Source organism: Crinia signifera, chromosome 8 (assembly GCF_055691185.1).
Source record: "Crinia signifera chromosome 8, ASM5569118v1, whole genome shotgun sequence".
NCBI lineage: Eukaryota > Metazoa > Chordata > Amphibia > Anura > Myobatrachidae > Crinia > Crinia signifera.
The window spans coordinates 113,418,745-113,446,445 of NC_139224.1; the positions used below are offsets into that span (position 1 = coordinate 113,418,745).

General features: G+C 44.9%; 1 protein-coding gene across 2 annotated transcripts; it reads right to left on the reverse strand.

Moving 5' to 3' along the window:
- Window positions 1-134: 134 nt before the first annotated feature.
- On the reverse strand, window positions 135-27,699 carry ANKRD45 (ankyrin repeat domain 45). 2 transcript variants are annotated; one of them, XM_083157039.1, is made up of 6 exons: window positions 27,539-27,699; window positions 23,461-23,761; window positions 12,750-12,917; window positions 5,129-5,223; window positions 3,417-3,555; window positions 135-2,087 (listed from the first exon to the last, which is right to left on the reverse strand). In XM_083157039.1, exons 2-6 carry the CDS (start codon window positions 23,708-23,710, stop codon window positions 2,059-2,061), a joined length of 681 nt encoding a protein of 226 aa, XP_083013165.1. In that variant the 5' UTR covers window positions 23,711-23,761; window positions 27,539-27,699; the 3' UTR covers window positions 135-2,058. The 2 variants fall into 2 exon arrangements, with proteins under 2 accessions (XP_083013165.1, XP_083013166.1); XM_083157040.1 differs by having other exon boundaries at window positions 23,461-23,782.
- Window positions 27,700-27,701: the final 2 nt, after the last annotated feature.

Genomic DNA, 27,701 nt, shown 5'->3' on the forward strand with positions numbered 1-27,701 from the left:
GATAGTGTGGCGAGCGCAGCGACCCACCGAGCCCGAAGCGTGGCGAGCACACGTGGAATAAATGTAAAGTAATACGAGGGGCTCGCCACGCTTTGGGCTCGGTGGCTCGCCACACTATCTAAAATCAACTCCGCACCGACGTGGATAGTGGGGGTATGAAAAGGTCGCTGCGCTCGCCACGCTTCGGGTTGACGTTGATAGTTGGGGGTGGAGTAGGGGTGCATTTAACATTGTAAGCCCTCATTAGGGTGCTTATACAATTAAAAAACGTATCGCATCGCATGCGGCTATATGGCATGCGATGCGATCGAATAAGATGTCGTGCTAGGAAACAAGTACCTTTATTATTTTTTTGCCGGCTTCTGACCGTAAATCGCCTGTTGGTTATCAAAGTATTGACATTGAGTAGGTGAGTGCTGATATTTCTGTATAGAAATATTGCACAGATTGAAATTGCAACTTAGTTGAGTAATATAGATCAAACATATATATTTTTTGGGGGGGGCGAGTCAGGGTTTTGTTATAATCTCTATATTATAGGCAAATCTATATGCCAAGATACTGATCTGTCTATAGAGTTTTTGAAATGTAACTTTTTATTTTTATTATTATTGTGTGTGGCTGGTAAAGCCTTGGTTTTTAAATAGGAAGAGTAAATCAACAAATGTGTGGGTTTTTTTTTAAAGTAATAATAAGTTTTATGTAGAGCAGCTGATATTGGGATGAGGTTTTTGTTTTCTTGGTTGTACCTGGTTTTTCTGTCACATTAAATATTGGGTAGAATTGCCAATAAGAAAGGCCAGGCCCCTGATTGAGTGCATTAGAGCAGAGCCTTGTGACCTAACTATCCCTCTGGCGTCTCCGTCACTACATCTGTGGCTGGTGTGATCTGACCCACCGTGGTTAGGATTGTGGCGAATGGCCTGGTGTGTGTATCTGCTAGTGATCGGGAGGATGCTTTTGAGTACTTGTGAGAATCCATTGGATAATTAGCTGACACTGATAAATAAAGGTACAAGCAGCAATATGTTAATTGACTGTTTTTAGTGCAGAGAAGTATGTCATACATTAAAGTTTATATACTATGAGGCGCTCCCCCTTCTTATTCTTCGTTCTTTTTTTTTTTTTTTTTTTTTACAAATCAATTTAACGTGGGATTTCTGGATTCTTGAAAAGGAGAGCTGCGTTCCATCTATACACTGGTGCTTTGTACTAAGAACGTCTTATTTCTTTGTGTATATGTGATTCAAACGTATTCAGCATAATATTGAATGTGCACATTAGTCAGTGTCAGAAGCAGAGGGTAATCCAGTCATGGCACAACAGTGCAGGATTTTCACAAAAGAAGATAGAGAGATCGATAGATAATTTTTTTCATGGAGGGATTGTTTACCAACCAGATATTCCACAACTGAATGCAGCTCTTATTGAAGACCCAATCATTACCAGATCTACAGCAATGCAGGGAATATATGTATAGACAGGAGCCTTTTTGTGTTCTTCTTTAATCACAAAGTTCACATCAGTTTCTCATAAAGGGTCTGGTTTGGTTTGCACAAATATAACCTGCAAGTACGTGCTGCCACACACCAGATATACTACATTATGCCAATTCAAGTATCCACAGGGCATTATGAGTGTTGTTACACTGCCCACTGTTGTTCTGTCTGCAGCTGCAATTACTAACATTAATATTTGCATTTACACCAAAACCTTCGCTATGTGTCAGAAACTGGTGTCCTTTGTTATGTGAAGTCTGGCTATAACCATTTTATGGATGGAGAACTGGCAGAGCCTGAGAAGAGTGCAGTGCTTCTGCAATGTGTTGGAGCTCTCTCTGCTTTAGGACAGGCATAGGACTCCGAATCAGGCCTCAATCTGTGCAAGCATAGACATTTAATGATCCGTTACCAAGTCAGACAGTTATAAACTTACACCCTCCTTGGTACAGGAATTGAGTACATTAAAAATAATTTTGTTATACTTTATGATTATATAAAAAATGTCAATACAAGTTAAAGTTGAAATAGATGTAAAATGATATTGGCACCCATGATGTCAGTGTTTTAACTTCCCGGTCTCTGCTCCTGGAAAATAGAAGAAATAAAATATTATTACAGAGGCCTCACAACTTTTTTTATCATGCACAAAACTCCCTGTCAGCAACGAAATGATGATACCAGGGTCCTAGATTTCATCTAAATGCAATCCTATGGTGCTCCCCACCCCTCCCAAACTGGCACCCACCACCTCCATGTCCAAACATTCATTGACCGGAGCAGCTGGTGGATCTATCTGTGTCCTTGCACTGTTTTGTGTGGAAAGCTGTGATGCAGAGTGGGTACCAGCAGAGACGGTGGTTGGTGATGCACTGACAATATCATTGGATTTGATCAAGCTCCCTTCAGACAATTTTGGAATGTCCTGGGGAACGGTGGTGTCTAAGCAGGAAGATGAGTCTTTTGCACTACCCAGGCTAAGAGGTTAGGCCAGCAGCTGGGGGCACAGGGCTACGTCCCTGTAGGCTTTGGCGCCCAAGTCTGCCTGTGCCTTGAGCCACCCTTGTATGATTGATGTAGAATGGGCGGGGATATTCATCCTGCCAATCAGAATAAAGGTACAATCTCATCAAAGCCAGAAGCTTGGTCATTTAGATCAGCACTCGAGAAAGGTAAGAGATAGAGGGTTCTAATTTCCAGCTTAAGCTAGAGTCCCGGAGTTCAGTGGGGTATATTTGCCGCACCTATGGCTCTCAATCAGCTGAAAGTTGCAGGTGCTACAATATGGGTACATCGCTTCAGTAGATGCCCACTTGTTCTTTTTCAAAGTTAACTGTAATATGTATCCAAAGTCTACCACTAGAGAAATGTACTCCTTCCAGTGACTTTTGGAAAGGGGTCCCTTATACAACAGAACAATGCAACATCAGAACCCTTTTGCAAACTGCAGTACAAAACATCAGTTACCAGCGGGCCGTCATAATGTATTGGCCCCACAAGTCTAAGTTCATTTGAGCAGGGGCGGGTGAGGATCACACAATCAAAGCGAGCGGGGAACACATTTCCGATCTGCCTCCCAGCCTGGTTGGAGCTATCTACCAAACAGAATGCTGACAGCCATTCAATGTTTGGACGAGATATGGATAGGGGAATTTGGACGGTTACTGTGTGGGGTACCCGAGTGCATTGCTTTGCTCCAGGGCTTACAATGCTGTTATGGTGGCCCTGGTTACCACTGATCTAGAATTTGCTTTGTAAATCTACCCAAATGTGCAGTGTTTGACTGTAAAGTAAAACATCATTTTATTTGATGTATAAATAATCCATGTTGTTGCTGTGGGTTAGTAGATTGACCTGATCACAGAGAAACACAGCCTACTGCTTTGAAAAAGCATGATAATGTTACATTCCTCTTACTTGGCGTATTCAGCTTTGTGAATATGGTCTGCATTGTGGTTTCTAGCTGTAGCTTCTGATCCACAAAGTCTTGTGTCGTTGGACATTTGCTATTCTGTAACCATTCGTTCTTTGCCTTACAGGCAGTGGTAGCCAGGTGCTGAAGGGAGAGACAGAAATAAGCTGAGCTTCTATTACAGTAAATACCACTTCATGAGGACCTTTCTGCCACTTTTACATTATTATGTACACTTGATGCATTTATCACTTTATCAATATGCACGGCTTAGTACTGTACATCTGCCCCTATAACGAGTGCCCATGCTATTAGTCCTACTCCTACCAGCTCTTATACTGTATATCTGAATAAAGGCCATTTTGTTTCAAGTGGGTGGGATGCTGGAGTGTGACCTACTCTTCTGGAGTCCCGACATCTATTATATAATATCCTTCTGGTGCTGGCGTGCTGGACATCATATACTGTATATGGAGGTCACCTGGTAGTCAAACGCAAAGGGAGGCATATGCGTGTCCCTACACTTGCCCATGGGTAGCCAAGCAACAATAAATAATGCCATGCAGTTGTTCCTACTATTTCACCCACCCACCATTACATACCATCATGGAATCTTCACATTGCCCAGAAAACCTGTGAGTCTTTATTATCAGGGGGGGCACATGGCAAATGCTCCTTGTGGTGTACTGTATATATATACAGGGCTATTTTTCAGCAGGCTCCAGCAGGAACTGAGGCCCTTATTCTAGTTCACTCTTTCTGACAAAATATTTCTTATGCTGTGTACACACGGGGGAGATATATTGCTCAGCCATATATTGCTGAGCAATATATTGCTCAGTTTCTACTTTACATCAGCGACCAGAGATGGTCGCTGATGAAAAAGAAACTGCCGGGGGGAGCCCGGCAGTGGTAATCAGCTGGTCGCAGGAGCATGTTCCTGCGACCAGCGATCACCACAGGGGCAAAAACGGGAGCGCGCACCCCGCGATATATCGCCGGTGCACACTCCCATTGCGGGCAATATGGTCGCTCAGCGACCATATTTGCTGCGATTTTGCACAAAATCGCCCCTGTGTGTACGCACCTTTAGATGGACAAAACCATGTGCACTGCAGGTGAGGCAGGTGTAAAACCCCACCCAAATTTAATTATCTCTGCACAAGTAACACCTGCCTTACCTGCAGTGCACATGGTTTTGTCCATCTAAGAAATATTTTGTCAGCGTGAACTAGAATAAGGGCCACAGTTCCTGCTGGAGCCTGAAGAAAAATAGCCCTGTATATATATTTAAAGAAAGATACAAGCAAGGATGCCACACAGATGGAACAAATAAAGTGGCTGGGTACCATAGGGTAGGGGTGTGAGCCAGCCCTCTCCTGGGCAGACATATAATAGTGGAGGTAAGTGTGCCGGAAAGACCACCCAAGGTGCACGCTATGAAAGAGTCATGTCAATCAATAATGGGGTGGGCTGCATATTGGCAGCCCAGCAATCAGTCTGAATAACCCTTTATCTCTGTCCACTTTATCTTTCTCCAAGGCTTAGTACATAGACCTCTTAATTTGATATGTTCTTAGTGGATAATTTCTCTTTCTGGTCCCCATTTGGTCCGCACATTGTGGTATATATGTTTATCAAAGCTTCTCTTATAAATGGCCTGCAGTTACATGACTTGCATGAGCAATGCTATGAATCTCCATATGAGCCCACATACCTTATCTTCTTTATGTAGTTTGCCTTGAACTTTCTCTGGGTCTGATATGGTATGTTGTATGAAGGTTATGTAGGATTTCAATGCCAGTCTAGCTTCTGTAGGGAAAACAAAAGCACAATTTGGTATAGGAAGGAACAGGATTGTGATCAACTCAATAATTCTGCTTCCCCAAATCTCTGTTGCTGCCCTGGTTCCAGTAACACTGAGTAGTGCAGCCAGCTCATTATTTCCTAGTCACTGCCCTGCAATTAGGGTGGCCAATCCCGGGATCGGCGGGATCCCGGGATTTGGCCCCCAAAACGCCGGGATTTCAATCCCGGGATTGGAGTTTCCAATCCCGGGATTTCGGGATTAGACTGCGCATGCGCACAGTCTAATGCCGGGCAGCGTCTGAGCATTGCTCAGACGCTGCCCGACTTCTCCCGGCAGCACTGCGCAGCGTGACCTCTCAGCGTGAGATCAGAGGTCACGCTGCGCAGGAAGAGGTCGCGCCCGGCATTGTAATGCCGCACCGCCCGCCCAGCCAGCGCACCCACCCAGACAGCCAACGCGTCCACCCGCTCGCCCGCCCAGCCAGCCAGCGCGCCTACCCAACCAGCCAGCGCATCCACCCGCCCACCCAGCCAACACGCCAGCCCGCACCCAGCGGCATTGACGACCCGTCACCCACCCAGCAACCCCTCAAAATGTGAGTAATTTTGGGGCAGTCTTTTTATTGGGAAAGCCAATCCCGGGATCCCGGGAATCCCGGGATTGAGCATTTTTCAATCCCGAATCCCGGGATTGAAAAAATGCCCCGGGATTGGCTTCCCTACCTGCAATACACCTCCTTAACCTTTATTGGAAAAGGAATCTATATAGAAAATCAAAACGTTAATATAGGGCCTGATTCAGCTTCAGTTGCAGTGTTGCTGCTTTTTGTCACGCATGCTGGGGGCCACCCAGCACAGAGCAAGGCTGCCTAGCATGCAAAAGCCCCCCTCCCCCGCGCTGTAATCACAATTTAATTGTGATCGCTCTGCAGAATTCGGGTTGCCCCTGCGTTCATAGCCTGGCTGCGAAGGCAGATGTGCCCCTGACACGTATCGGGTCTCATTGGCTGTGTGTGATGTCACGCAGCCACCTCCAAAACAATCCACTCCTGTGTTGTCTGGATGGCGCCCCCCAAATGCTACATTGTCGCTGCCACATTGCCACCCTGTCGCTGTCACTCAAACTGAGATCACATTGTTCTGGGATAACACTTGGCGGTTTTGCGCATGCGCAATTTCACATTTCTGCGTGGCTTACTGATTTAACCCCATAGTGTTTTATAGGATGTTTGCCAAAGAACTGAGTTGCAAAACAATACAAACTGACAATACTAGTTTCCTGGTTGCATCACTATTGCTTCTATATGAACTTGTGCCTTAGTAACAGCTCATAACGTTCAGTGTATACAGTACCACCCCCATTCTAATGCAAATGCACGCGCACACATAGAAAATGACAATACTAGTTTCCTGGTTGCATCACTATTGCCTTTATATGAATTTGTGCCTTAGTAACCGCTCATAACGCTCAGTGTGTATATACAGTACCACCTCGATTTTAATGCACATGGAGGCACGCACACACATAGTAAAAGGCAATACTAGTTTCCTGGTAGCATCACTATATTGCTTCTTTGTGAACTTGTGCCTCCCCCTCCGTGTAAAAGGATCAGGGCCTGAAAAGGGACAAAGGCTAAGCACAGTAGACTGATGATAGTACTGACTGACACAGAGAATACATTATTACCATGGATCACAGCCGTGGCGCAAGGTGGATCCGTTACTTAACTGTTTCCACTCTGCCAGCTGCAGGCTGTTGGCAGAAACATTTTTTATCCCATCAAAGAACATTGCAGGGACTTTGGGAGTGCAGGCAGGTCTGCTTGATGTCATGAATCCCGCTCCTGTGGGAACATTTTTGGGATGGCCAGGCTATCTTTATGGGACCTGCTGGGCCATAGGCAGGAGCCTAGGTTATCTTGTGGAAAATCCTCCTCTGCACCTTGCACCCATTTATAGGCCATAAACTAAGTTAAGCATTCCAGCTTTAGGGGCTATTCAATCCCTGTTGTGCTTGTTATTTTGTCAAGCTTTTCTGTTTTACCGACAAGAAATCTTATTTTTCCTAGGTCGCCTATTCATTGTGTTGTTTTCTCGATTTTCGAGCTGAACTTGCGTGATTTTTGTTTTTGTCTTCCTGGAGTGTTGAGAAGAACAGTACTCGTACTGTCCAGCTTATGTTTGTGAAAAATCTTGGGATTATTTTGTCCGCATATTCAATGTGGAATGCTGAACTTGATGTCAACACTTTATAGCGCTGCGGAATATGTAAGCGCTATATAAGAATCTGTTAATAAATAAATAACTGGGACTACTGGGGAAATGATATGTAACTGTCACTACTAGGTACATCTATAACTGGCAAGGACATGATATGTAACTGGCACTACTGGGGACATCTATAACTGGCACTACTGGGGACATGATATGTAACTGGCACTACTGGGGACATGATATGTAACTGGCACTACTGGGGACATCTATAACTGGCACTACTGTGAACATGATATGTAACTACCACTACACATCTATAACTGACAGTACTGGGGAAATTATATGTAACTGGAACTACTGGAGACATCTATAACTGGCACTACTGGGACAATTATATCTAACTGGAACTAAATAAGTGCAAGAAAATTATTGCTTGGCATTCAAATTCAGTACCTGAGATATTACACAAACTTTGTTCCATGTTTTGAAAGCTTGTTCATGCTCAAATAAAATATATTTGTGTGTATTTCATGTGTTTGATGTGCCCTCATTGAAGTATTAAAATATTCCAAATGACGGGATAATCCATTATCCAAAATGCTTATGATCCCGAGCATTTTGGATAAAGGATAATCAACCTGTACATTTCAAGTGGAAGATGAACTGTACAGCAGCATTGAGGATAAATTGGTGTAGAGAGAGTCGGTAGTCAGGGAAGAAGAGGTTATAGTTGTGTATTCTTTTTGGATGAACAAATAGTGGATGAGGGTCATAGTAGCATACAGAGTGAAAAGGGTTTTTTATCCTGGAAATATATTTTGAGATGTAAATAGCAGAACTGCGAGAGGTGCTGATTGTGTGGTTTGAAGGAGATGGATGAGTTGAGGGTAACTCTAAGACCACACACTTGAGGCTAGAGGAGATAATTGTTCTTTTAATAAATAATGTAGTTGTGGGAAGTGAGGTTGTGCATGAGGATGGGAAGATGATCAGCTCAGTCTTAGACATAATGGGGGAAATTTACTAAGAATACGATTTTTTCTATTTGTATTCGTATTCTTAATTTGAATGAATACGGCTGTTTTAGCCGTATGTAAATTTGTGTTCTGGAGGATAATTTACAAAGCAGTCAAATACGACTGCTTTGTAATCCCCGATGTCGTAGCCATTTGTATTAGCAGCCGTATATAAAAATGTACTCAATTTAAGATGATGGCATTTAAATGCATATACTGCCTATATTATTACCGTACATCCTATTTATCATCTGCTTTTTCTAATAAGCAATCAACGTTTGTCACTTCCTGTCTCAATATAACATCATTGTTCTATTAATAAAGTAATTTAGTGTAAGATCATGAGCAAGCAGCATTGACACAGAATGGGCTTTTACCTAATAACCAAAAGAAGGAAGCGGCATTGTTAGGAAATCACATACTATCCTATATCTTCTATATATCATCTTGCTTGACAACCAGCACTTACTAGCCCCCTCCCTCTCTCCCATGCAAATTGGTATTGTTAGGCGTTTCCCCTGTGATTCTACAAGAATTCTGTTATGTATATTGGGATATTCAATCCTGGCCAATATTTCCGATGATCGGAAATATCAGCCAGGACCTATTCTATCCTGGCGTTTTCATCCAGGACTCGCCTCTGCAAATTCAACTATAATATTTTAATACATTGTCATAAACATCTGCCCATTTTTCGAATTATCATCCGTTTCCGACTAAAAAGACGTGGATTTGCTGATTCACGTCTTTTCCGACTTTCGGAGTGTTTCAAGAAGTCAAAAAACTTTAAAAACATTGAATACATAGAATTTCGATCTATTCTAATAAAAAAACCCGCAGATATGTCCAACTATCGGAAATATCGGCATGGATTGAATACCCCCCAAAATGTTCTATTGAATACATGAATACATATATTTAGACATTGCCCATTATTCCTGTGTTTTTTTATTTATTTTGCAACACTAACATACAGTAGCTTCTCACAATTATTTGGGCACGTCTGTTTGATATATTAATTGCTGATTAATCCAGTTTTTGAATTCTTGCATGATGTACTCATTCAGTGGTCAGATCATTTTGAGCAGCTTTGGATAGTAGGAGAAAACATGGAGAGTGGGAGCAGTCGTATACTCTAATTGAGGGCTTATGATGGTCAGGTGTCATTAAACAGGTTCTATTGTGTGTGAAAGAGAACAAATCAACTGTATTTATAATGCAGGAGGTCGACAATGTCTAGGCAGACAGTCATTAGGTACGAAAGGTTGAGATAAAAGTGTTTGACACACAAATGGTGGCTAATGTAGTATCTTTCTGAGATGCGTCCAGCATCGCGGCTTCAGCCAGCAGACTGAAGACATCAATGAGGATTCCGGCACCAGAATCCTGACTGCTGGGATGAAATGTAAGTATACACGGCTGGTTAGGGTTAGGCCAGAGAAGGGTATAGGTTAGGTTTAGGCACTAGGGGGGAGGGGGGGCACTTAGGGTTAGGCTGCTAGGGGGAGGATAGGCACTGAGTAGTGGACTTAGGGTTTGGCTGCTGGGCTGGGGGGTAGGTTTAGGTGGCAGGACCAGTCATCCATATGTATCCCATCTTTCTTGTTATCTGCCACCACCTGTAGAAACCTGTACCCTCACGGGCTCTTTCCTCACTATTCCCAATAGATGTTCACATGGATAGTAAATAAAGCAGATCCTAAATGTGTGACAAAATAACCATATGGGACACAAACATGTGTCGACCATTTGTACCCGGGGGGTGCCCCAAACCAAGCTACGCCACTGAGTACATTCCGCTGTACAGTATTTTACATTCCTTTGTTCTGTTTTATAGTTTGAGATACCTTGAAGTTCATATTGTGCACACACTATTACAAATATAATAATTACATGAATAGAAAACATTTTAGAAATAAAATAATTTTTAAAACAAGTGTATTATCATTATTAAGGCCCTCATACACTAGTGAGATTTGGTCCCAACGTATTGGGCCGATAAATCGGACCAAATCTCATTTCTTTGACATCCTAGCCGATGTGCGGTCCCTTGCGCATCAGATCAAGTTGGGAGGTCGGACAGGCTGCATATAAGATTTTATGTCATGTGACGCAATCCGCCCGGCCCGAGCAGGCATCGGCCCATAAAATGCTGGGCATTCCCCTGCCCCAGTGCCTCAGCTCGCACCCCATCCCCATTCCCTGCTCGTGCGAACCTGCCAAGTGTTATATGCACCAAAGGCATTCACACATGGGGTCTGCACATACGTATTTTCACGCATTAGCAGACCCACAACATCGGTCCCTGGAACGAATTCCGCTCACAGTGAGTCAACCTGAGTCACCCCTAATAAGGTCTAAACACAGCTAATAAGTATATTTACAACAAACTGCATTATAAAAGAGTAAATTTGAGGTGCTTAGCATAATTTTGGGCAAAAATGTAACCCCAGTGGCGAAACATATGAGTGGTTGGTCCAGTTGCAAAAATATAATTTGTGCCACCCTCCTCCACTCCAACCCAAGTTCACAATATGCCACACAGCAGTGGGTGACAGGGAAAGCAGAGGGTGACCGTGGAAAGCAGGGGTCTAAAGGTGGCTATACACTAGTGTGATTTCTCACAGCGGTGTATGGCCATCTGATCCCCTTTGAGCCACCTGAGACCTTCACATGGCATGCGGTCCTTTCACATGTGCTGTATCACATTCTCCATTCCCCACCACCAGCAGGGGTCCGTGTTGGATGTTGGACGTGCACACAGGACCGCGCATCGGATGTCAAACGCATCCGATTTCATGGTCCGATCTATCAGAATCAAAAAAAATGTACAGCGGCCTATTAAGGACTCTTCTACCAGCTGGCCCAGAAAATGTCAGGTCCCTCAGGCAGTGGGGTCCACCCTGCTTTATGCACTGGGCCATTCATCTGACATTGCTCAAAATGGTCTGCAAGGGGGTCCAGGGTCATAACTCATTGCTAGCCTGGGCAGAAGTGGGCCCCTTAGTCCTCAGTACCCATGGCAGTTCTGCCTCTGCGTGACCTTGTGAATTTATCCGGTGGGTCACTAACACTAAGATTCAAGTCCAGGGCATGGGAAACTCCAGGTTAGCATCACACTAGTAAGAGGTTTAACTTTTAAAAGGTGTTACATTAGTAATAATAAAGCACTGGGACATGTAGGAAGTGAGAGCAGAGAATTCTAAGATATGAATGATGAGATAGGGGATGAAGTCAGGAGAGCAGGGCTGCTATCAAATATTATGCAGTCCAGGATTACCTGGGCCCTCACCCCCACACCCCCCACCTCACCTTTCACTCCATCTGCAGCCCTCACAACTTACTGTTCTGGCCACCGGTTTTCAGTCCAGGGACAAGGCCACAGGACATCAAGTGGCACCCCTAGGCACAAACCGCAATGGTCGAGAAACACGGCAGAAGCACAGAGAAGGAGTCCAGAGCAGGCAGCACTGGCAGTATTTCAAATTTGTAACTAGCTGCGGGCCAATAGGAGCTAGAGAATTTGCAGCCAATCAGGAGCAGCCAATCAGGAGTGCACTGGCACTGTCCCTCTATGGCAGCCTGTAATACACATTACTGCCATGCCGGCCATGGCAGTAATGTGAGCTGGTAGGGTTGTTGTTGACAATATGATCAAGAAGTTTAAGGGGGAAAGGAAAGGGGACAGATGGGTCAATAGTTCCATATTTTTAAGAATAAAAATATTTTCTATTTAAAACTCATTAAATATCAAAATATAATGTAAGATTTACATCTATGTTCTCTAACCTATCTCATTTCAAGCATACCTACTTCTTCCCCAGCCAATTACTGCAATCAGATCATGATCAGATGGCGAATGCAGTGTCAAACGCAGCATTTCTAGAGGGAGGTTTCCAAATGCAGTCCACAATCTCCCACTCTCTAGAATACTAGACCAAGTGGCCGATTCAGATACGTTCGTTAGGGTCCGACTTTGTCCCCGTCCCCGATGTTTGGGGTTTGCATATGCGCAAACCTTCGGGAGCGAACAGATTCGGAGAGTTTCACACTCACCGGGCTGTTCGCTCTGGAAAGGGAGGACCAACCGCAGTGCAGGATGGTTTTGTCCGTTTGATTAAAAACAAACAGCTTTTTTGCAATCAGGTCTGAATAACCCCCAAATAATATGGGTTCCAATGATATGATCCATACCATTCTGCTACTCATAAACAAGATATAACAAGATAAATTAATTTACAATACCAGGTGTATTCAGGGTGCTGTGATAATACATGAGAAGGTCAGATAATCACTTACCAGCCCATTTCAGGAAGTCCGCACCCTCCATCTTGTTGTACCTCAGGGCTATGTCATAAGCCGTTTCGCCACGGAAGTTTAATAGCAAGATGTCACCTCCCAACTCCACAAGAGTCTTTAATACCTCCAAATGACCCCATGCTGCAGCACAATGTAGTGGCGAATATCCTGCAAAGAAATCATAAACATAATGACTTCTGATAATTGGACACTAACAACCATACAAAGAAAAAATCACTTGTTTATAAATGTATTGATTTTATATCAATTTGTGAATACCATATGTACAGACTAAGTACAGAAATTCAATCTAATGGTTTTCCCACCGAAGACTGGCCCTTATTTTGTTGCATCTGGGTGATGTTAACATGTCAGTCCCTATTACTGAACATTTTTTTAAGAACTTTGTTCCATATTTCTGTTACTCTGTATAAAGTAAAGAACTGTGTATTGCTAGTCATAAAAGTGCAATAAAAAGTTAGGTGCAAAAAAACCCTACAAAATTGTCATGCATAATACAGTATTACTTTTCTTTATAGCAGGTGGATTATAGTGTTGGGAGTCTGGGGCGCACTGCTGCCTGGAGATCTTTCTACCCAGAAGAGATATCACCATGTCTCAAATGCAATACAATAGTAGACAAAGGCGGTCGGAAGAATGCGATCCGGTCGTGCAAAAACAATTCTAATAAGTACACGTGTAGAAACTAAAAAAAAAAGTCATAATATGTTCCTTTTTGGCAAGGTTATGAAACCTCTGATTAAAGTTCTTTTGTCGGTGAGATGGGTATCTGTAGTAGGTGTATCCAAGTGGACGGCTGTTCACTGTTCCAGTAAGGTGATGATTTGCTCAATATGTGTGATGACATAAATAAAAATTTGTGTAAAACTTTCAGTGTGGGTAATTTCTTATAGGTGAATATAAATCAACCAATAGAAGTTGAATCGATGTTCTCTAGCAGCGTATCTCGCTGACCTCTAGAGGAGGGATGGGAGAACACATAGAGGTATCTTTTTGATGAACCGATGAAAAAAAGGAGGCATACCTTACTCACACTAGATGAGGTTGTAGCCCCAGATGTAGTGCACCTGAGATGTTGCTTTAAAAGTCTTTCTGGGCGCACAGATGAAGTCACTGTCTTCCATCCGGGAGCTGGCGTTCGGATCTGCAATCGCCAGCCCCCGCCAGGGGACACGTGCACATCCCCTTCTAAGGGAGCACCCTGGGTCCCTACCGCCTCTTCGCCTGTCCCCGTCACGGCCCCACCTCCCCGCTCCCCTCCTAACCCTGCCTGTCTCCCTGAAGTGGAGACGGCAGGGTTCGTGCCCCTCACCACATGGTAACTGGGACATGCGTGCGAGTAGGATGCTCACGCGTCCCAGTCAGATGGAGCGCCATCTCGCCAGCAGGGGCATTCTGGCGAGCCCAGGCGCTGGCTGAGAGGAGCTCCACCTGTACCTTGCTTACTGCTAAAAGAGGGGCGAGCAAGCATGTAACTGTTTCTTTGATTATGATTATACAGGTATAGAGGTGCAAAAGGTGTGGCGTACCCCACTCACAGTAGGTGCACACTCCAACATCCAGAAAATAGTGTCCAAATAAGTTTAATAACACATCACCAAATGGCTATTTATATATACTTATACTTTTGAACTCATATCTATCGATAATTTGTAAAAACAAATTGACATTTATTAGATTCATCAGCGTTTTCACAGGTGTCATACGAAAGATCAATCCGCAGCCCAACGCGTTTCGTCCCTCAGGACTTCATCAGGGGCAATGAACAAATCTCTAGAGGTACTAAATCCTCTGGTAGAAGTGGAGATGATGATGTCAAAACAAGTTTTTGATACTGTCGTTTTTAAATGTGACAGGTATTTTCTGGGCCGCCGATTTTACAAATGCTGCACACAAAACACCAACAAGATGGTGAAAGGTCATGAATCACTTTTGACACCAGTATATTGGCTGTAAACTTCTGTCTCCAATATAACTCAATTGGGAAATCGCTGACAGCGATGGGAGGACAAAGGAGAGCTGAGGTGGTAAAGCTGTGTAACAAAAGAAGGTGGGTGGTGAAGGTGGGTGGTGAGAAGGGTTCTGGGCTGGTCCCAGAGGAGGGGCATACCTTCATTAACTAGCCACACACTGTAGGGGTTGGAGCTGGGTGCAGGGGGGGATGAGGGCACTGGTGGTAGGAGGAGAAGACCGGGTGCAAGGGAGGAGGTGGAGCAGCTGGAAAGGGTTTCATGTCTGTCCTAATACTTATGTAGATGACAGCCACTGTATGCCCTTCAACCGCACTTTGACTAGCGCCTTTAAAAAACTGTGCGAGCTTGCCCCCCATGTTCCAGCACCCATGTACCCATCAGATAATTATTAATGTTATCTGCCTCCTTGTGCCCTTATTATAAGTGTACTATGATTCCTCTCTCTACTACTCAGCCAGATATATTGGCCAATAGTAAACTGCTGGACATCATTGGGGATTTGCGAATACCTGTACCAACCACTGAATTGTAAATCCAGCAATACGAACTTGCAGTGGCGTAGCTTTGTTTGGGGCGCCCCCCCGCCGTTAATGGGGGGGCGCCCCCTCTTCTCCCCCACCCCCTGGCTGCCCGTGCCCCCTCCCCCCATTGCCACAGGCTTACCTGTCCGCCGCGCGTCCCGGCTCCCCTCCTGGCTTCAATCAATTCTATGCAGACGGACCACGATAAAATGGCCGCCCCCATACCGCAGACAGTTTCAGAGAACAGTCTGCTTTATGGGGCGGCCATTTTATCGTGGTCCGTCTCCATAGCATTGATTGAAGCCAGGAGGCAACGGGGCGCGCGGACACTGGACAGGTAAGCCTGCGGGGGATGGGGGGCGGGGGGATTACTATAGCACCGCAGCCCCCCGGCGCCCCCATATGCACAGCGCCCCCCCCCCCCCGCGACCGTGGGGGCTGCGGTGCTATAGCTACGCCACTGAGTACTTGCCCCTTTACAGTTGGGTTATTTTTTTCTTGTTACTAAGCAGGCTATGAAACCTGACCCATATAACATGAGAAACCTTCACAATGAAATAAAAGAATGGTTAGCTCTTCCTGGAAATAAATCCAATCAGTATTTTGCACAAAGGGTGTATTGTTGTAAGGTTTATAGTTGCTCTATTTGCTTTAAGTATTAATATTGCTGTGGTTGTTGTTATTATCAGAATCTGTATGGCCTGGCCCTTCAGCAGAGATTCAGTGAACATATAACTGGCTAGAAACAGTTGGGAGTACCTTGAGCACATTTGTACATAAAGAGCTTTTGATTACACAAATATACTGTATATTACATGATTATTCCTTTATACTTATGATGTCTAAAGGTGGAGATCATCATTATTACCATCTTTTATATTAAAGGCCACCACAAAATGCTGCAGCGCCGGGAAGTCTGCACAACAAATCTCATAAATATAAAACATACTGAGAAACAAAACAAGGATATATATCGGGTGGACAGGGAGGTCGGAATGCAGAGTGTACTGCTTGTAAAAGCTTACAATCTAGGTAGAGGGTAAAGTTGAGATAATAGGAGTAAAGCTGTGTACACACGGTGCAATATCGCTGGCAATATGGTCGCTGAACGACCATATTGAAAGCGATTTGTTTGTGCTGCGGCGATAAATTGCCGGGTGCACGCTCCCGTTTTCAGCCCCCTAATGGTCGCTGGTCGCAGAGTCTCCGGCAGAGTCTCCACTTCATCCAGTGTTCAAACTGGACACTGAGCAATATATTGCACCGTGTGTACACAGCTTTAGAGGGATGGGACAATACCCAAAAGGAAGTGGTATCAAATAGTGGTGCAATAGGCTATATTTAAGATAAGGCTTTTGAGAAATCTCTTGACAGATTAACGGCTGAGGAGAGTATGGTAAGGCAGGGTTGTGCTAAGACGTCCCGCTCGTGGGGATTCTGACAGTCATTACACTGAAGTCGAAATCAGGCCATCCGGCACCCCAGGCAGGGGAGGTAGTTCTATAAGAGCATTTTTGGTGGAGGAAGTGAGACATATGTAAAAAGGATATTTCATAACAAGGTGAAAGATGTATAAAGGGAAAATATTGGTCATTGTATTGAAGTAGGTAGCTTTAATTGTTTTTGGTAGGATATTGGAAGCCATTGTAGAGATTTAGACTGGTGAACTTAGTGTGGCAATACAATAATCAGTGGTGTAACTAGGTGCCACGGTGCCTGGAGCACAGACATGTTTCGTGCCCCCCCATTTGTAGTAGGCGGGGCTCTTGCGCAGCAGGTATATTATACCACACCGTAATACCCATTACACATAAAGCCAAATGCCATAATGCCAATGCCAATGTTGGAATGCTGAACGCATTCTCCCATACACATATGGGACCCTTTACATTACATTGTCTACAAATGGAAGTTATAGGTGCTGCCTTATACTATTTATTGTAATGCCTTATGCTTTAAAAATATAGGACAACGTGGAATATTTTTTAGCCCCCTTACCCCCAAACTAAGAGAGGGATGACCGGGAACACAAACCCGAAAAAGGTACTTGCAATGTGGAGGTGAAGCTGTGACGGCATAATTTCCCAGGAGCTTCTGTGCTCTGCAGTGAGACAGCTACTATGCAGGAAAGACCCAGAGCAATCTAGCCCTAGGCCGCCAGAGACAGCATGCGCATGTGGCCCATAAAAGACACGACCTCCCTTGCCCAGCCCGCCTGCCTCGCACCCCTCGCCCGCTCCCGCTGTGCCCGGCTGTCTGCCGCTATTTTCAATTCAAGTTCCCCGCTGGACCGCAAACCAATAGGCGATCGCAGTCCAGCAGCCACCAATGTTTCTTATTGACTGCTGGACTGCAAGCGCTTATTGGCTAGCGGTCCCGTGGAAGACAGCTGGGCACAACAGGGTGTGGGCGAGGGGTGCAAGGCAGGTGGGCAGGCTGGCAGTGCACGGCTCCGGCGCCCTGTGATCCTTTGGCGCCCAGAGCTTGTGCTCCGCCCTCGCTACACCCCTGACAATAATATCAAATTTAGGATGGATTCTATTGAGGATAGACAAGTGTGGGGAAGGCTAAAGAGGAGAAATGTACAGTAGCCAAGCAGGATATAAAGTGAGAATGTATAAGGGTAATGGTAGAGTCCAGAGTGAGAAGGCCACATTAGGTCACAGGTTACAAGAGGAAGAAATATGATGCACATGTGGGGCCAAATGTAATAGGGTGTGAGAATCAGAAAGTGAGAGATTTTGGGAGAGTTTACCCATTGTTTTTAAAAGCGGCAATCAATAACAAATTATGGCAATCTCCCAAAATCTGTCACTTTCTTTGTAAGGAAGTGAAGGTGTGATTAAAATAATACAAAATAAAATTTGTATTATTTTAATTGCACCTTAGAACTCTTTGTTCAAAAGTCAGGCCTGATTTTGTCAGATTTGACACAATTCAGACAGTTTGGGCCAATTAATCTGACAAAATCTGATGGTGACTGACATGACAAGGACCCGACGCATCGTGTCTGACCCAAGAAATTGATCGTCCTGCACATAAGATCTATCTCATCTGGTCAATTATACACACATATTGTGGCTGTTCTGTTTTTTTTTTTTAATGAAGTTCAGCACCATAAAATAAACAATTTATTTTATTCATAACTAAAGATTTTTAGCTAAAACCAAAAATGTACAGGCCGTGGAAGGCAATTACAAATTATTTATTATAATTAATTCCAACATTTTTTTACATCACAGACAAGGACAACAGTCCTGAATTTCACAGATCAGATCGCTGTTGTGCAAATTCACCCAGCAGACAATGGTCCTTATTCTGGTTCACTCGCAGAGGCAAATTCCTTCTCCAATGTACAAAACCATGGCCCTTATTCTGATTGAGTCAGATGGCTCCGAGTGCGGACGGCCGGCCGATGGTGTTTGCGCATGTGCAGAGGCGTATCTGCGCATGTGCGAAGGCCTCACATGTACGAGCACGGCGTGAGGTCCGTGCAGAAAATGATCGTAAGGGAACCATCCGAGCAGGGTGTGGAGAGGGGCGTGAAGGGCTGTTTGGGCTCATTACCATATGTGTACACCTCACATTTCATGGGCGTTCCCATGAAAAAGCTGGGCGTACGTATGGTAATGCGGCCGTGACGCACTTGTGGGGGACGGACATCTGACATAGCCGGATGTCAGCTGCCTGCCCATATCCCTGCTTTCATATGGAAAAATGTCTGAGTGGTCTGGAGCACTCGGTGCTGCCTGACCACTCGGTCCATCATTCGATGGTCGCCGACCATAGGAGGATGGTGGAGGTTCCCACAGATGGAGGAGCTGTTCACATGAAACATCCACTCGCGGCCCTTTTGGTCGGCGTCTTACCGCATTCGGACGGTGTGAGCGATACGTACGATAGGCGGGGCTAAGAACACTCGGTTCCTGTCTGAAATACGCATGCATCAGATTCAACTAGAATAAGGGCCCATGTGCACTGCAGGTGGGGCAGATGTAACTTGTGCAGAGAATTAGATTTGGGTGGGGTTTTTCTTCAAAGTGAGAGCTATATTGCAGTGTATAAATAAAGCAGCCAGTATTTACCCTGCACAGAAACAAAATAACTCATCCAAATCTAATTTTCTCTGCACATGTTACATCTTCCCCCTACAGTGCACATGGTTTTGTCCAACTAAGAAGGAATTTGCCTCAAAGAATGAACTAGAATAAGGCCGAAAGTGCAAATGCACAAGGCCAAACAGAAATAAAATCCATTGTCTTTTTTTGATTGGAAGCCATACGCAAGGTTATTGACAGGAAATCATTAGATAATAAATGTGTTGCAAATGGATTTGCTATTCGCTAATCAGCGTGATTTTTGCAAGCCATTCCCAGCCTTGCACCCTGTGTAAGTCTGAATAACCCTCTTAGTAAATTCTGCCCTATATATCTGATCTTTTCTTTGGCTGTTGATGCCACAAGAGGCCAGCAACTAGCAGAAAATGGGTGCAATGGAAACAAATAATCTTGATATTAGGATTTCATAAAAGTTTTCATCAATAAGAAAATCTTGGGCTGAATAATACAATGCTAATGATATGCCAGAAAGTGATACTGATATTGATATTCATTTAACCACTTGAAATTGTCCGGGCTCTGCTGCGCTGCTGCAGCGGGCTGTCCTGGAAAATTTCCATACCACTAAGATGAAGGTGTGCGCCAGTGGTGCCTGCAGCTGTGCACCACTGGTGCATCCTGGCAACCCCAAGTGGGCGCTCTCCCCTCCCGTCGCCCCCCTTCACCTCTCCACTCAAGCGATCATACGCCGGAGCTCCCCCTCTCCCGCCCCGCCGCCATAAGTTGTAGTAAGAAGGCGACAGGTGGCAGGCTCGGGGATGTTCGGCACGGTTCGGGGGGACTTGGGATTTCGGGCGCCCAAGACCTCCCAAGCCACCCCGAACATCCCGAGCCTGCCACTTGTTTTGAACGGCGGCTGGGGCAGCGGCAGGGCCCGGGAGCTCCGGCATATGACTGCCGGAGCAGAGATGGGGGGGGGGGGGGCGACGGGGGGTTACCCACAGCTCTATGGTGGGTTTTGCTGGGGCAGGACAAACCTGCCCACCACTCAAGGGGTTAAAGATCTAAGTCAAGACCATAAAAAGGAACACTAAAGTCTGCAATCAAAGCAATATTTTTTCAATCAACTGGAAATGTTCTGAACTGTAAGATAGTAAGCCAGTTAAACATATCCAGCATAAAATGCATTAATATTAATAATATACCATTGCTATCTATTATAAACGGTTTAACATAGTCAGGACAATGTAATTATTGGTAGGTATAGGCATGCTCAGACCATTTTATTAGGGGGTGCATCATTGGAGGGGCGTGTCTATCATAACCTACTGGGCGTGTCTATGACTGCCTACTGGTCATCTATGCATACTAAATAGAAGGTGACTTTTTTATGTATATGGTCTTCAGAATAAATCATTCCCCCCCCCCCCCCCCTTCACACACACACACACACACTAGGGGACAGTGTGCACTGAAGGTGCGCTGCAAAAATTTACACTGTAATGCCCATTACACATAATGCCACACACAATGTAATACCCATTACACATAATGCCACACACTGTAATGCCCATAACACATAGTGCTACACATTGTAATGCCCATAACACAGTGTGCCACACACCATAATGAACATTAAACATAATACCACACACACACTGTAATGCCTATTACATATTATGCCACATAAGTGCCGCTTACCTACATGCTCATTGCCAGGGATATATTGCTTATTGTCAGGTGACACATTCTCGTTGCCAGGGGTTACATGCTTTTTTTTGCCAGGGGTTTCATTCTTGTTGCCACATTGATTACATGCTCGTTGCCCAGGGGTGATTTACACACTTGTTGCATGGGGGAGTTATATGTTCTTTGCTAGGGGGGAGTATATGCTTGTTGTCAGGGGGAAGGGGGGTTTACATGCTCGTTGCCAGAGTCTTTAATGCTCGGTGCCAAGGAGACTTCAATGCTCGTTGCCAAGGGGTCTTACATGCTTGTTGCCATGGTGAAAAGGGGGTACATGCTCATTGCCAAGGTGGTTCCTTTCAAACAGCGCACAAGCACTACCAGAATCTGCACTTCTGGGTAGCGCTGGCGTGCTGGGCTTCTCTGGCAGACACTAGAGGTTCAGCAGTACCTCCCTCTAGTGTCTGTCTCCTCCAAAGTTGCAGATATTTTTGTAGGGACTGTCACCTTACAAACTCTGCAGGTGGCTGGGTGGCCTGTGGGATGCAGCCTGGAGGTGGCGGCGGGGGGGTGGGCCAGTCATTATGGGGTGTCTGGACACACCCGACACCCAAGTTATGATAGAAAACATGTTTCTACTTACCTGAATTGCAACCTTCTTCCCAATCCGGAAGGTCTCCTGAAGGCAACAATGGTTATGCTCTCCTCTGCTAGCGCTGCTTACCTACTTCAATAGGTACCTTACCTTCTTCGGTACTTATGTAGTATCTGGGCTGCTGATTTTGAAATCGGGTCTATCGCATCGCATACGACCATATCGCATGCGATGCGATGCGATGGACCCGATTTTTCCATAGGATTCAATGTTAAAATGGACTGAGTCCATTTTAACATGGAATTCAATGGGAAAAGGGATCCTTTTCATACCCCTACCATCCAAGTGGGCATGGAGTTGGATATAAACCTGTGGCGAGCGTAGCGAGCCACCGAGCCCGAAGCGTGAATACCGGGCTTCGCTCGCCACGCTTCGGGCTCGGTGGCACGCTACGCTCGCCACAGGTTTATATCCAACTCCATGCCCACTTGGATAGTAGGGGTATGAAAAGGACCCCTTTTCCCATTGAATTCCATGTTAAAATGGACTCAGTCCATTTTAACATTGAATCCTATGGAAAAATCGGGTCCATCGCATCGCATGGCATGCGATATGGTCGTATGCGATGGATCCGATTTCAAAAGCGGCAGCCCAGATACTACATAAGTACTCCTTCTTCAATTATCATCCTATCCAGACAGCTCCATTAGTTCAAAGGTAACAGTCTGATAACAAAGAAGCAAGCATAGCTGGACTATTCGAACCTTTGGAGGAGTTTCCAGATTGGGTGAGACTGCTACAGAACTGCGCATTCTACCCAAATTTTCTGTACTCCATCCAAAATTACGGTTACATGTTGGCTGGAAATATCCTTTTGGTGAAACTATTTTTACATGCAAAGTGATCATTCATAATGAGAAATACAATTATGTTGTGAGTGTACAATCTAAAGAAATGCAAATGTATTCCTAGAAATAATTCAGGTCTTCAAACCTAAAAATTTCAATCCTCCAACAAAAAACAATTGTGTTGATGATGCACATGAAACAATAGGGGGGATTCAGTATCAGTGGTAGAAAAGTGAAAATCCCAATTTAGTGACTTTTGCTATTGCATGCACACCCCAGCATGAATGTGTGAGTTGTAAAAAATGGAAAATACAACCACAGTCTAAGTGACAGCTGGGGGGAGGAGGGGCAGGCACGAAGCATTGGCTGGTACAGTCTAGCCAATGGAGGCGTGTCTGAACCATTTCCGGGGTGGTTTGCAGATGCTGCGAGACATCACATGCAGCTGCTGCAAGCTAATATATTCCAGCCCTGTGCCTGACTTCAAAATTGAAAGATTAATGTAGGAAATCCACGGTCCTCAATTAGTTGGTGGGGTTCTAATGGCATGTTGCTATGGAAACATAATTTTGTCCCTGCCTCTTGGCAAATATTCACCAATAGCAACAATTTTACCATGAGGGGGCAGAACTTAATAAAGCAAGTAGTCTAGCACTGACCCCACTACCACCCACTTGCATTCTCCAGTTAAAGCAGTAAAGTATGCTTGAAAGCAGGCATGTCCAAACTGTGGCCCTCCAGCTGTTGTGCAACTACACATCCCAGCATGCATTGCCATAGTTTTAGCATTCCCTAATAGCAAAAGAGTGGCAAGGTATGATATGACTTGTAGTTTCACAACAGCTGGAAGGCCATAGTTTGGGCATGCCTAGTTTAAAGGCATTTATTGTATATTCTTGTTAAGCTGAAATTTACCTTAGATTAAAAAGATGAAGGTGAAAAGATCATATATGTCATGCGCATCTATCGAAACTGGATACATACTAAAGAACAAATAAAGAATGGTAACCTCGATCTGTTTGTTGATTAATGCTCGCTCCATATTTAACCAATTCTTTCACAACTTCAATGCGGCCAAGAATGCAGGCTACAAGTAGGGGGTTCCTTCCCAGCAGATCTTCCTCTAGGAGCAGCTTGCTTCCTCGCTCACGTTGAACATCAGCTGGATCTTCAAAAATGGACTGTAGGCCTGGTACATTTCCTTCCAGAGTGCACAGAAGAATTGGATTGGTCTGATTTAAATTGTTTAAGCAATCCATCGTATTATCCTTTTTGTGTCTCCAGTAAACTTCACAATGGAATCCACTACTCTAATAAAGAAAATACAAACACTAAACATGAATTAGGTTTACATTCACTGTTTAGGAATATTTTGAGCCAGAGGTATCAAGCTTCAAAAAGTGATAACGTGGAGTGATACACAACTTACCAATCAGCTCCTACCTTTCATTTTTCAAACCCAGCCTGTAAAATGGTAGTTAGGAGCTGATTGGCTTGCTGTATATCAGTGTCCATTTTATCATTTTTTGAAACTTGATACATCTGGTCCTTTGTCACATTTTAGCCTATCTAGTAGTGTAGTGTAAAATATATCAGCTATACCGTATATACTGTATGTCTAGTGTCCGTAAGTCTCAGAAACACTGCCATCTGCTGGCAGAGAGTGAAACTACATCTCTGTATCACACATGTACAAACACAGAAGGTAGCAGACTAGGAGCAGGCTTATGCTGCTTTCACACCGCAAAACCTGCTTAGACCCTGTATTTAAAATGCTTCTTAAAACGGGTCAGAGCAAGTTAAAACCCCTTTCACACCACATGTAAATACAGAGTCTCAAGCAGGTTTGCAGTGTGAAAGCAGCTGGAGAACAGGACGCACAGTAGCTATGAGACAAGCTGCTGGTGTCACCACAGTCAGGCTGAGAGAAGAGCGATAGAATACAGCAGACAGGAAGCAGCATCCCTGGCATGGCTGCAGGCAGGTGGCAACACCCGCACGCTGCCCTGCTCACTACAGAACCCTGGTGCACTTACCGGCTCCATGCATATGTAATGAGCGGGTCCCACTCATTAAATATGCACTGCACTGGGTCCCTGCTCATTAAATATGCATGGAAGGGGATCAATAGTGCTCGCAAAAAAAAAAAAAACGGGACTGAAACGGGTAGGACCCTGCTATTTTAACATTTTAAAATACAGGTTATTTTAAAACAGTAAATTCACTCTGGACCTTTCAGACCGCACATATTACCATTTTGAAACGGTAAAAAAAATGGCAAAATACCGGGTAATAAGTACGGTCTGAAAGGGGCATTACTAATATCTGTGTATGAAGATAATTTACAGTATATTGATGGTTTAGGCTGACATGCTTCAGTGGCAAATGCAGGATTTTTAGAGGGGGTTTTCAAATGTTATCCAAAATCTCCCACTCTGCAGTACATTGGATTAAGTACAGGAGTCTGGGGGAGTAGTAACAGCCCTGAAAATTGGTCTTTTTATACAATGAATACATACAGTATGAATATTTTACAGTACGGATGGTCTATGGTTTAGGCTGTTTTAAATAAGATAAACTTGTTAGGAAAATGTTTAAACAAGCATAATAGAACCAGTACTGCACTTTCTAATCTTATAATCTCCTATTTCATGAGAAGGCTCCTGTCTCTTCTTCCTGGCAGCTACTCTTTGGTCCATTGCAATGTTTGAGGGCACAGATCCACACATACAGTAAATGTGGTAGAAGAAGCTGGTACACTAGGCATGTGCTGCAGCTCTGCTGTGTCCCTTACACTACATGGTGTGGTGGCAGCTCTATTGATCATAGTATATACCAGTGCAATTGCCAAGAGGAGGGGGGTTTCCAGGCAACCAGAAACCCCCCCCCCCCATCACCACCCTGCGTTTGCCTATGTGCTTATCCCACTCAGTCTCTCAAAAAGCGCCAAAGTCATGCCATTGAGACTATTTAAAGATAGAAGATGATGTAGAAGTGCAGTTAGACACTCTCATTGTCTCTATGTTAAGGTTGAACTGAATTGTGTTATGATCTTAGTAACAGCAGAGCAAATTTATGAAGCAGTGATAACCTATTTCCTGTGTTTTCACTGAACAAAGTAGTTATTACTGATTCTCTAAAATGTATGAATTCCACCATAGCATTATGGGTACTTATTAAGCACAAAAGGCAGAGCTTTTGGTGGCTGGCCCACAAACACACATCATCACCTGAGAATAACACAATGGTTAGCTACTAGTCCTACTGCTGGACAATTTTCGTGCATGCACAGGGCCCCAGTTAGACCTGAATGCCTGGCTGGGAATTCGCACAGCGGTCGAGGCCATCCTGCGATTAAGTCCTGCAACCTTTTCTATACATATGCCGTTCGCAACAAGAAGCAGGTGTCTGGGGGTGGAAACCGGGCGTCTAGTGGGAGTGCTAAGAAAAACTAGGCGTGCCTAGGAAACAGCTGGGAGTGGCATGCCTGAGTGTTTTAGGGGAGGGTGTGTGATGTCAGCTCCAGACCTTTATTCATCGCAGCTGCAGCATAAGTCCAGGGGGGATTGGGAAGACTTGTGTCCAGTGTAAAAATCATTAGATGGTGAGACTGTTACGATGGTTTTGGACATATTAGCATAGCTGCGAATGGATGTGCAGCCGTACACATTCACTCACACAGTGTGCACATTGATTTGCAAGGCGGGATTTCGCTATAGCGGGCGGTGGCTTAACTGAAACCTGGCCACGAATTCAGGACCATGTATTCAGGTGTGAATCGGGCCCCCTGTCTGTCCTGAGCCCTCTTGGTTTTGCAACCTCTCCAGGAGTCATTCCTTACTGCCAGCACTAAGCTGATAAAGGTGGGATGGGATCACCGGAGAACTGATGAACCCCCCCCGGACGCCGCTGGTGACTGGCTGGGGGAGCACCCGGTGTCTGATGTCAACAGCCAATCCCCCATTTCGGGAAAGGAACTAGTGGGGGTTCACCCTAACACGAAGTCTGTCCACTAGTACCTAAGCCTAACCCTCCCATCCAAGGCCAACCACCTCCTGCATATTCACCGATGGGGATCTTGATGCTTTTGAGTATGCAGACCCGGTCTTTTGACAGCAGTCGGGATACCGGCATAAGTATACTGACTGCTGGCATCCTGACCGCTGGGATGCTAACTGCATCCCTCCCAGTCAGTCCAGTCACAGCGATCCCACCTTCAGCCAACTGAGGGCATGGTTGTTGGATACAGCATTCTCTTTGAGGCCACGCCTCATGCCTCATGCCTCATGCTGAAAGGCCACATCCACATTTATAGAGCATGTGTGCCTTAAGGTCCCCATACACGCTGCAATAAGCAGCGTGCAATGCGATGCATTATCGGGCGGATCGAATTGCAACGCGTGCTATGCGGTCCGCGGGCAGTACAAAAACTACTTTTTTGTACTGTGTGATGCGATGCCGGCGGGAGCACGCATCGCGTCGCATGCTGCTTAGCGCAGCATGTATGGGGACCTTCACTCTCCCCTCTCTTCTCCTGCCATCATGCTCTCCCTGTTTTACTGGATTCACACCTTAAAGGGAGTTAGGGCCTCATACACTTATGTGACTTCTCCTAGGGGAGAAGTCGCATATGATCTCCCCGGAGCTCCCCAGCAAACAGATCTGATAAATCTTAATGGCAGCCATTGCGCACTGGACCACGCATGATCGGATTGGAATTGGAGGTGAAGCACATGCGAATTGACACTCTTTACCTAATTTCTAATCAGGTGAAAAGTCGCACAATGCGCACCTTTAGATGTGCAGGACATGCTGGACACAGGGGAAGTAGTAGGGAACACTGGCAGGATAATTTTATATCATATAATATAGTTTCTTTTAAGTGACACAGTGTTAAATAATATTGAATATTAAAGTCACACATTTATAAATACTGTTCCTGCACTGCGAAACACTTGTGGCGCCTTAAAAATAAAATATAATAATAACAAAATAATAATAGATGTGTGTGTGTGACACACAGTGAAATGCTTTATAAATTGCCCCCACGTCCTAGCTGCCAGCACTATATGTGAGATGTGACATACCTACACAGCCCCCCGACTTCTGCCACTCTCCCACCTCCTATCCTGATTCCTGGTCAGTGGCAGTGCTGCAGGAATGTGCTTGTGCTGCGGCGGGCGGAGACTAAAGACTGTAAATAGGCGCGTTGCTATGGAGATCCCGGCTCTGCCGGAAGTGCGGGCCAAG

What these genes read in the sequence shown, in the direction of transcription:
- ANKRD45 (XM_083157039.1), bottom strand. Translation starts at nt 23,710, where the DNA reads ATGGATTGCTTAAACAATTTAAATCAGACCAATCCAATTCTTCTGTGC. An exon ending in TAATCAACAAACAGATCGAG is followed by an intron (nt 12,918 to 23,460) that starts GTTACCATTCTT and finishes ATTTCTTTGCAG; the next exon opens with GATATTCGCCACTACATTGT. An exon ending in GGACTTCCTGAAATGGGCTG is followed by an intron (nt 5,224 to 12,749) that starts GTAAGTGATTAT and finishes TTTTCCCTACAG; the next exon opens with AAGCTAGACTGGCATTGAAA.